Source organism: Dipteris shenzhenensis, chromosome 28 (assembly GCF_047967505.1).
Source record: "Dipteris shenzhenensis isolate YYH24624 ecotype China chromosome 28, Dip_SZ_1.0, whole genome shotgun sequence".
In the NCBI taxonomy this organism is placed as follows: Eukaryota; Viridiplantae; Streptophyta; class Polypodiopsida; order Gleicheniales; family Dipteridaceae; genus Dipteris; species Dipteris shenzhenensis.
In genome coordinates, this window is record NC_141623.1 from 46,090,580 (window position 1) to 46,102,060 (window position 11,481).

An 11,481-nucleotide genomic window follows, 5' to 3' on the forward strand; every position below is an offset into this window, starting at 1 on the left:
GTCTGGGAACTTTCCAGCTCGGGCTTGAATTTTCATCTCTACAGAAGTCTCTTTCAACAAATGATACGGAAAAAGCCTGGTTTACAACCACCTGAGAATGCAAGCACTGTTTGCAGTATCAGCTCTATCGATTACACCAACTTCTGTGTTACAAAAAATTTGGATCTATAAAACAGAAGGATAGCTGAGAAAAGCAAAATAAAGATGGACAAATCCATTTTGTCAGACCCAGCACTTGATGGAGTTGATAACAAATTTGGAAGACTGATGATTGACACTGTGGAAACATTCGAGACTCCAGGTGAGTCATTTACTCCATGCTTGGGAAAGTTCACCTTCAAAAGGCAAGATAGCAACACATCTTCTGATACAGCTTTGCAGTTCGCAGCGGAAGAATATAATTGTCAGGATAGTTTTACAAAGCAATTCTCTCTGAGCCCAGGCAGTGATAACCGCAACGATCTCCCAACCAGATCTAAACTTGACGAGGAGGAGTTCACTTCTGAGATAATCCTACCTACCCACCTCAATCCTCCAGAGAAAGTGGCAATTTTGGCAAGAGCTGCAAACTCGTTTGGGAGCAGGAACATATATGCAGCTCACAGATCTAATAAAATAAAAGGGTTCGTCCCTCAGGAAAAGAGTTTGAAAGGTGGTCATCTAAATCAAGTCTCTTTTAGCAAAGAAAGACATATTCATTTGCTTGAGATTCAACCTCTTGATATCCCTCAAACTCCTGCCACTATTAGTGCTAGACGACCCCGAAAGCATCGGCTTTTTTCTTTGGCACCTTTCACTCGGAAAAATCAATATGACAGTAATGACGAATATCATGGACGATCTACGCTGGGGCCTGGGTCAATGTCAGATACAATACATGACGTGAGGGAAGGAAACTATCAGTTCTTCAAGACAAGGTCAAGAAAATTTGAAAAACAGAACTCAAACCCAGACTTCAGAATTCAGCAAGCAGAAGATGTACAAAGTATCCCATCCATTGAACGCTACTATGATGCCTTGAGGGGTCCAGAATTGAAGACCTTGAAGGTTAGTGGATTGGATAATCTTCAGACTACAGATTGCTAAAGAAAATCGAAGCTTAACTTCATCTGAAGATGAGTAAGATGATTGCTAATGCTCTCAATAAGAAGGGCACGGTGTCTATGGTGTGTGTATTGCTTAGGAAATGACGCTTCCCATCATAAAGAACGAGCAATACAAAGCCATGTTCTAGATAAGCTAAGTTACGACCGGCTGATTGTTTTACAATGAAAAGCTATTTGTACTATCTCAATTTAGATCACCAATGTTTCTAGCCGTACATGGTTTTTGGGCCTCATCTTACAGAAACAAGTGTATCTCCCAATTCAAATTTGCTAGAAATTTGTTTGTCACAAGCTAGAAGCACCGTAAGAAAGTGGAGAGGACACCTACAATGTAGATAGAATTGTAGTCAGATAGATCGGAGACCAAAGCTCTTGACGTAGCCTGAACTCGGGCTAAGAAGCTATCGATTGTTGTGGGTTCTGGAGCATGTTTGACAGATGATGCGATCAATGCAAGATGTGTTCATACTACTGTCTGACATGTGCATGTGCAGAACAAGAGAGGAGTGTGTGCTCCTCTGTCTTTACCTCATTGTGATCACAGAGGCGCAAAGGCTGGCATTGGCGATCAATGCAAGATGCATTCATACTTCTCTCAGACAGGTGCATGTGCAGAATAAGAGGAAAGTGTGTGCTCCTCCTTTTCCTCATTACGATCTCAGAGGTGCAACGGCTGGCATCGGGTGGCTGCTCCCCCCAAGTTCCAGCCTCCACTCCAAGGTGATGGGACCTAATACGGATCAAAGTTATGGCATGTCAAGCCTGAGGTGAGGTCGGTGTCTATAAGTGCATCTGCACTTGCTCCTCAATGTAAGTCTCCCAATACCAGGGATTGATGTGTGCACAATACTACTCAAATTTGGACCATTTGGGGACCTCTTTCCATTGCCTGTGTAAAGTATCCCGCAAATGGTGACAAGTAATTTTCAGCTTCATTACTTCATGAGGAAAGCCCAACATCCACTCAACCTGCCATCTTCAGAACGATGCTTGTATGTCATGGACCCATCCCGTCATAAGGACCTTGTTTTCAACCATCTTCTGTAATTTAGATCCAGTCTTCCATGCTCATTTAACTAGTCTGTCATCGTGCATCTCCTTCACCTTTGTGACATATCAGTATACTCTTTTCAAGGCAGAGAACTCTAATGGCTGTTGGAAAATACGGTCCATTGTCCTGGCACCTATAAGCCCCCATATGAAGAGAAATGTAGGAATGGGGAGTATGAGAGTCTGCTGTGTTTGGATGCCACATGAGCGCATCCAGTGGAGGGAAACCTCCACAGGACAGCCACATGGGCAGCACTGTGGACTGCTATGTAGTTCACTGTAGAGCTGGGCAGGAGCTTTGGATTAGGGCAAACCTGTGAGCAGCATGTGGACTGTACAAGAACAGATATGGATGGTACCGCAGCTTCTACAGAGGCCAGCAGGCTGCACAATGTAGGGGCTGGTACAGCAAATACAGTAGCCGTTATAGACTTCTGCAGGGTCTGGAAGACACTAAACAGGTTGGCAGATGTGCAGGTCGCGTACAGCAGGGATGGCAGCAGGTGTAGGAAGTTGCCTGGAGGCTGCAGAAGGGCTGGAGCAGGAACCAGCAGGCTGCGCAATACATGGCATATACATGGGCCAGGGAGGACTGCCAGCAGGTCGGCAGTCTGGACAGTCTTGAGGGCTGTCAGGTCAGCAGAATGACCTGGTCAGATAAGGGCCGTCCCAGTGGCTGGTCAACTGTTTTTACTGACTGGGTCGGCCTAGTCTATAGGGCCTAAAACCCTATATATATGCCCATTTGTGGGCACAATACGTAGTTCAGTTTGGAGGCATCCTTTACTCACTGAGGAGCATCACTTGGTGCATAGCTACAGCCAGTAGGAGAACACGTGTGCAGGAGGGTGATGTCTAAGGACTCGCACAATAGAGGGTCACTGAAGCTCACTATGGAGCACACAACCTGAGGAGTGCAAGGACAGAAGCAGGAGCAGTACTTGTGCTCGCCATAGAGCACCCACGACTGCAGATTGCTGCATGTTTTGGGATCTCTCGTGAAGCTTTCTGTAAGGAGTGTTTAGCTCAGATTTTGTGCAATATACTCTGAAATATTTTTGGATTGTGTCTATCTCTTGAATTTTAAAGAGAAAAGTGATATATTCCATTCAAAACGAATCATACAACAGGTGGGAGAGAACGTACTCTATCCCTAGCCTCAACAATGTCGCAAAAAAGCCATGGTGGTGGTCTAAAATGCCACGACATCCCAAAAGGGGTCTGATGAAAAAATAATGAGCAGTCCCATGTCCTCATGAAGGATAGAAGTCTCCCACGAGCTGCTAAAGAGGTGCCTGTACACCGCTCCCACTGACTCCTGAGAGCGAAGATAATCTCCGCCCAAATGGAAGCGAGAGTGTCAGCCTCCGTGCATAAATGGCCCCCAAGGACAAAAGAACATCGTGAACACCATATCCGCCATAGAGTAATGCTGGAAATCACCTCCCAGGCTGACCCTGCAGGTGAAGTAGGCATGAAATCCTGAGCAGGTACAGGTACCAAAAGTAAATCCTACGGCTCCATGATGCTGACATCTGTGGGACCCTGTCTCTGGCGACGCTGCATGAAGAAACCGTGGTCTCCTGGCTCTGACTCAAAGAGAGCAAAGGCTCCAGATCCTCTCCCCCAAAGGACAGCACCCCATGTCATCAGAAAGGACTCGGATGTAACATATGAGAACAACCTGAAAATACCTGTCCATACCACTCTAGAGCTGGGGCAGCTCCATAAACAATGCTTACTAGATTCCTCTGCAAGCTGACAACGCATACACAAGGAGGGTCTAGCCATCTGCTGAAGCCAAGTACCCACAGGTATACCCCTATTAGTTCTTGTGGGTTCTCTCTTGAATTTAGTTCTTGTGGGTTCTCTCTTGTGGACAAAGAAGGTTTGAAGTTTGAATTAAAGCACATTGCATACACCTTATTAATTTATATTTCCACTATGTGGAGAAACTAGCCGAGGGTCTAGGTTTTTTTAAACAACACCCAGTTTCAAACAGAAGGATGACTAAGGAGTTGTGGTTTCGATTTCCATGTGTCCTCACGAAAGCTTTCTGAATTTTCTCAATGTCCTTCCAAGTGCTCTTGGAGATGCTCCCTGCCCATACCTCCACTCCATAAAGTAAGGCCGGCATGGCCAATGTGCTGAATAGATAAGATCTAAGGTGCCATCAGCAGATGCCCCCCTGATTTCATTTGTTCTCAAAAGCATAGTAGTTGGTCCAGCCAGCATGAATCCTTGGTTCAATCATTTGTGCCATTAGTAATTTGTTGAAAACTACGTCAATGATTTGTCCAAGCATGTGATATGTGGCAGCTCCTTACACTGACTCATTTTAGCTACCATAGTCTTTGTCTTCGCCACATTAACAGATAGCCCACTACTATCACAAAACTGATCTTGAATATGCATCAACTTCTGAAGGCCATCTTGGTTATACGCAAAGAGCACTATATCATTCACATACTTAAGCAACAGGAGAGTGTATTGCCTAAGATGCAATCCGCCAATGCCGCCTTCTTGTGAGAAATTCATAAGCATCATTTCCGGCTCATCTAAGCAGAGCTCAAACAAAGTGGGTGACAATCATTAGCCTCGTTTTACCCCCATGTCCTTGAAGAAAGGTTGTGTCAGACCTTTGTGTGCCATAAGTTGACATTTGATCTTCTCACAAAGGCAAGCTCATAAACACGTGCATGCGTGCGTGCAGGTGTGTGTGTGTGTGTGTAAGTGAGAGAGAGAGAGAGAGGGAGAGAGAGAGAACCTTGCGACCCTATTGGCTGGCCTTCCGATTCGCTTCCCTTCGCATAGGTTTTCCAAGCACTTCTGGATATTCGGGAGGTTTCACTCCTCTCTAGCAGGCTATAGCCCTCTGTTTTCATGGGTTAGGTTTACTGCATACTAGACCATCTGGCATGATAGAAACTATCGCATGTCCTCTCATGCTCCTTTGGATACCCATGCATTCTTCAGGCATTCTTTGCATACGTCCCTAGATGATGGTTATCATATAGGTGACATTTCCATGTATCTTTTACAAGTGTTTTCCCGCTGCTTCTAGCTGCCACACTTGGTGGAGAAGATTGTAAATTGCACTAATTAATTTGAATCAATGGTTTCAGAAGAGAGCAAGAGAAAGAAAGAAAGAAAGAAAGTTATTAAAGTCTTCGGAAGACCGATGGGTCTATGAGACTGCGAAAAAACCTGAATACAATGAGCTGTGGTAGTGGAGCTACTAAACGAGCATCCACACCAATGCAGAATGCAATAAAATGCAAAATGGCAGTACTAAGTCGTAAGTACAGCATAGTCATATCCCGACTATATATATATATATCAATCTAAGCATCATTGTCAGCATCACCATCATCATCATCAGCAACAGAACATCAAGATGGATGAGGCTGTGGAAGCGGAAGCATGAGGTCAACAATAGAGCGATGTCGCCCCCTCAAGGGTGCAGTCCTGGTATGTCTCCTAGTCGTAGCTCTGCGTCTAACCAAGGCCACTGTGACCCCCGTCGGTCGGGCTCCGACCCTAAACGAGGGGATGTCTCCAAGTGTGATCTGTGAGTCAATCCTCTGTCTGAGCTGTCGGGTCCCAGGCTCCGGGTCGCAGTCATGTCGAGGTCTCGCCTCATGGGGGTCTATGTGATCTGGCTGAAAGAACTCCGTGATAGAGCTCTGAGAGGTATCACTCAAGGGAGAAGTCTACTCCTATCTCCGTACTCAGAGTATCCTATCTCGATGTCTGAGCATCTCATGAATGAAACCAACCAAACATCGCTGGTCTGGGTAGGAGAGGACATGGGCCAACATCCCATAACTGTCTCTAAAGAGGCAGTAGAAACGCCCTCGAATCTCATAGTAAACAAGACATCTGAAGATGAAATGCCCCTCTGTCTCAACCTCCTGCATGTCACACCGTGTGCATATGTGCCTCTCCCTGGGTAACCACTCTGCTCGGCCGCTCTCGATACGAAATCTGTGTGAAGAGACCTGGAATTGCCGAGATCTTCAACGAGTGGGATAGGTGAACCTGCGTGTATCCTGGTGGATCAATGAAACCCTCCACTGTGATATGTAAGAAGTGATCTCTGTAGAAGCTCAGCTTCACTAGAAGATCACTCGGGCTCAACCACGTCCAGAATGTGTGTACCTGTAGTAGATCCTCACAGATAACCTGGTTCACCTCGTGTGATAGGAGGGGAGAGAAAGGAGCATCCATGTTGTATTGGAAAGGGGGTAGTCTGTCCATGTGGAGCCCTAATCCTGCAAACCATCTCTCTGTGCGTGCATACCAACACCTCTGATCTCCCCCTGCTGCAAGTGCCATAGAAGAGGACAGTGCTAGCCATGGTATCCTGCTACGCCCGGATGTGTAATCCCCATACTCCTTGACTCGATACAGATATGTAATGACCTGAAATGCAGCATCTAGTTGTAATGGGGGTGACCCAAACTCCGCCCGAATGATCTGGTGAGGGACGGATGGCTTACCACAGATCATCCATGATAACATGAAAACCTATAGCCGCTCCACCTTGGCCCACTCTGTATCCGACAAATCTGGTCTCCAACATGGATTGCCATACATCCCTGCAGGGCGGACCAATGAGTCAAAAAGCAACCCTTTGGTCCGTGGATCGTGAAAATGAGAGCGAAAGCATTGTCTCTCAAGTCTAGCCAATGAAGCGTATCCTTTGCTCAAGCGCGCCTACATCACGGGTCTCATGGTGAAGGTGGGTCCAAAAAAGACAACCCCCAGATAAGTGTATGATGAAACTACCTCAACAGAAGATCCCTCAAAAGTGAAATGCTCATTACACATGACGACTCCGGATGTATTGAAGATCATAACCTTGGTTTTACCTAAGTTGACCTTCAAATCATGAGACTCACAAAAGGACTGTAGTGCGTCAAGGTGTCTCTGGAGCCCCTCTGCTGAGGACAACAAGAGAGCAACATCATCTGCATAAAGTAATATCCGGATCAACATGCCTGCGAGAGAGCAACCTACCCCACCCTGTGCCTGCATCACTGTCTCGAGCTCATCGATATAGAGGCCAAACAAAGTAGGTGGCAATGGGCACCCTTGTTTGACCCCGATAGTGCTCATGATATCGTCTGTCCATCCAGATCCTATCCATACTCTGCCTGAAACTCGCTCATAAGGTGCCATGACAGCCCAAATGATCTCTTGGTCGTAACCCAGATCCTGTAGGTGTCGTAAGAGACGGGCTCTCAGAACAGTGTCAAATGCTTACGGAAGTCCACAAAGCAACAGTAAACCCTCTGCTTCCGTGCCCTCGTCTCCTCGATGATACATCTAAGCACGAGAATGTGATCCATGGGGGCGGTTCCCATGATCCCGCCTGAAATTGGCATGTCCCGCTGCTCTGAGTCGTTGACACTCCGCAAATCTGTTGACCTCAGAATCAAGTACTGATACATAAATCTTGGACATGACATGTCCAATCATGATGGTCCTGTAGTTCTCCGGGTTCATGGGATCCCCCTGCCTTGTGGATGGGTGAGATAGTGTTGATGGTCCAGTCGCGTGGAAACCCCAAGCAAACGGCTTCATTAAATAGCTTGGCTAAGATCGGGACTAGGAGGTTAATCCCATATGAAATGAACTCAGTGCATAGTCCCTCATGATCCTTCGCTCGGCCATTATGAAGTTTCATTACGACTTCCTTTACCCCCCCCAGTGAAGAGGGTGCAGGATGTGGGACGTGGCATATGTGATAGGTTAGGGGCTGGCTGATTTAGGATATCATAGAGCATTCGTGCATAATCAGACCACACCTGAGTATCAGTGAGTGGTGGGGGGGACCGCCGTCCCTCTAGAAATCTCCGCCATAAGTCCTTAGAATTGTTACTGAACAAAATGTGCAGTAGCTCCTCCTCGTTCCAACGCACGAAGTCAAGTTTCTTCTTGCGTACTAGACGACGGTACTCGCATAGCGTCGCTGATTCACTCAGAAGATTATTTTTTGTTTCGAATCTGAGCTAACAGCGTAAAGCCTTACACTCATCATCGTACCAGCTATTACAGGGTACGGTCCCAAGAGAGGTGGTGGACAAGTGGAGCGGGTGGTGTGGGAAAAGGCGTGAAGAGCAGCCTCGTGTAGTGAGCGAGTGACTAGGGCAGCACGGTCTTCTAGTAAGGGTATAAAGTCAATATATACAAGAAGAATGTACAGACGACTAGAGTAAGTAGGTGAGTGATCACAATCAAAGCATATATCATGGTAAGTGGAGTAAAAGCTCAACGGGGTAGAAAGTGATGTGCGGCGGGGGGTAGAAATGCTAAAGAAAAGATAGGTATGGTCAATCCTTAGAGGGAGAGGTGCTACGGTAAAGTCAGTGATGCGAGATGTGAAGGCAGGGGATCCCATGATGTAGTCCACAACACTAAAGCCTCCCCCATGTGGAAAGCAAGTGAAGCCACCTAATGCGAGCCCTCTGTCAAGACCATTATAGATAATGAGATCATGCATCCTGCCGAGGTCTAATAGGGCCTGCCCATAGGATGTGAGCAATTCTCATCTATCAACCGAAACTCATAGCATACCTGCCTCCTCAAGGTCAATGTCTGGCAGTAGAGTGGAATCATCCTTGAAGTCGAGGAGTGGTACCTGACGAGTGTCTGTTCTCGCGTTGAAGTCCCAACTGGGAGGATTTCCCGCGGTTGGAGAAGTCAACGATGGACTGATAAAGAGCAGTAAATGGGGATGTCTCATCCTCCCCTCGAATATCTCTGGCAAAGCGGGAGGTCTCGGGGGGGAAGTAGCAAACTGCGATAAACAAATCCCGGCTATCCATGCGTCGGATCTGAATCCAGAGAAACCTGGTGTGTGGATCTCTTTGCTCCACTGAGATGATTCCCAAAAGTGTGGATCTGTAAAGGACTGCGACTCCTCCTAATCCTCGAATCCCTCCTTAATCCCTCGTCTCATCTCTGTAGGCAGACTCCCATGTATACCCGCTGACTGATGGTAGTGGGCGCTCTAGACTCTGATGTGTCTCTGTATAAAAGACTATGTCGTGACCTGTATAGGATTCCGAGAAGTTCCATGGTTCTGACCATAAGGTACCATTACAGTTCCAGATGGTACACGATAGGGTCTCAGATGTCTGAGTCTCATAGGTCCCTCCTCCCTATGTGGGAGGAGAGGTGGGTGCCCGATGGGGACCTGTAAGGAGTCGTCCATCTCGTACTATTGCCCACTTCCCCTCTTTGCGGGCCTGATCCCGCTGCTGCAATAGAAAACACCTCTCCTCAACCTGTAGTGGAGTTAGGTCCTCATCCATGGAGATCGCTGGCTGGTCTCGTAAGGCTGACCTATGACGTAAAGCCGAAAGTCGTGCCTGGCGTCATGGAACCGGATGATAAGAGGCTGCTCTCGGTTGGGGTCCCTCCCAACCCGCCATGCTCTCTCAATCCTGTGCTCAGTCACCCCTAGGGTAGTGGTCTTCACGAAGACCTGCGCATCTGCCATCGGGGTAGCCCATCGGGGTAGCCTCAATGCGGGGAATCCCACGTACTCTGATGTTCAGAGCCTTGCTAGCTCTTTGTTACTACTGCAGGATGGTAGTCAAAACGGTTACCCTTGCAGGTTCCCGTTTAGCTACGTCGACCCATCTGGACGTCTCCTCGATGGCAGATTACATGCTCGCAATCTGTGCCTCCACGACTGGGGTGCTTCCTGGGACTGTACGTACAACAGTGACCTCCTATTGGAGCTGTGAGATCTCCTGTTTGAGCCCCTGAATAAGATCAGCCTGGACTCGGATAACCTGAGACTGCTCCTGTATGAGTCGTGCCTGCTCCTGGGTGAAGCGTGTCTGCTCCTATGCGAAGCGTGACAGCTCCCTCTCGCGCTCTCGGATGCTCTGGACCTCCATCATCAAATACTCCCAAGTCTCTGATGGGTCAGCTCGTCCGTGCTCTGATAGGACTGCGGCCTGAAAGTATGAGGAATAGACTGGAGACTGGGTGATGACTGGGTAAGATGGGTAAGGTATGGGGATGATGAGGCGATCCCAGCAGGGTGAGGGAGTGTGGGCTGACTGAGAGGCAGAGGGGAGAGAAAGGTCGAGTACTACAGAACAGTGTACGACCCCTCCAAAGTAGGTGTCATAATCGGGGATAGAACTGTAACGGCAAAAGAAGGGAGAGATGGAAGAGATGGTGTCACTGACAACCCCTCTATCCTAGGGGAGGATGGGGCAATCGATGTCATGGGTAGGGGTATATCAGAGCCAATATCTGTAACACTAGACGCTGTGGGCAGAAGTGGAGCTGGAACTGGAACTGGAGCTGACACTGAGGCTGAAGCTGAGGCTGAGTATGAGGATGTAGCTGATGTAGCTGAAATCGAAGCTGAGACTGGAGCTGGAGCTGAAGCTAAGGCTGTGGCTATGGCTGAAACTGAGGCGGAAGTGGGCCCCGCCTTTGCTTTGCTGTCCACTCCGAGTCCACTGCGGTTGTATCTTGTGTTCACATCTTCGAGTTTCAGCTGTGTCTGTTTTTTCTTGGCAGCTTTATCTGTATCCTTGCCACCTTTTCCCATTCCGTTTTGATTGATCCGTGTTCGGTGCAGGTCTTATTGTAGGAGCGGGAGCGGGAGCATGATGGGCTCCCTCCCCATGACGGGAGGTACCCTCAAGGGGGCTGAAAAGAGGCTGAGGGGTGGCGGGGGGGCTGTAGGTAGGCTGAGAGGCTGAGAGCAGGCGGGGGGCTAGTAGGGAAGGGGGGGGTGGCTGAGTGGTAGAGGGAGTAGCTGAGGGGTCGAGAGGGGGTGAGTGGTAGAGGGAGTAGCTGAGGGGTTGAGAGGGAGTAGCTGAGGGGTCAAGAGGGGGTGGGATGGCGGGGAGCTGAGTGAGAGAGAGAGAGAGAGAGAGAGAGAGAGAGAGAGAGCCTAGTTATGTCCATGGGAACCATGTCTATGGGACATCAAAGAACCCAGCTAATACATCCATTCAAAGAGTCACTTTATTTATAAGATACCTACATTACAGTCTGAAAATGGAGACGATAAACAGCCATACATCAGTTTTAAGAGTAGCATGCATGGACTTAATGTGCGGAAATAGATGAAATGCAACAAGAGAACACAAGCATGAGAGATACCAAAGGTCTCCCTAACTATAGTACACTACTTTATTATAATGCTAGCACAAATGCTTTGGCTAATGTTGTACATGAGTGCCAAATCGACATACAAAATTGAGCTGAGAAACTCCCCTTAATTGTGACTGTGGGAGCATGAGCTATGTTGCTGAAACAGACTGTCCACCCTTAACCATATGCT

At 47.8% G+C, this 11,481-nt stretch overlaps 1 protein-coding gene across 1 annotated transcript in view; it reads left to right on the forward strand.

Moving 5' to 3' along the window:
• Window positions 1–204: 204 nt before the first annotated feature.
• The window catches only part of LOC147883617 (S-type anion channel SLAH2-like), a 36,504-nt gene continuing 25,227 nt past the window's right edge, over window positions 205–11,481 (forward strand). Inside the window, exon 1 of the mRNA XM_087399531.1 lies at window positions 205–1,047. Coding sequence (XP_087255657.1) covers window positions 205–1,047 — 843 coding nt within the window. The remainder of the gene's footprint in view (window positions 1,048–11,481) is intronic.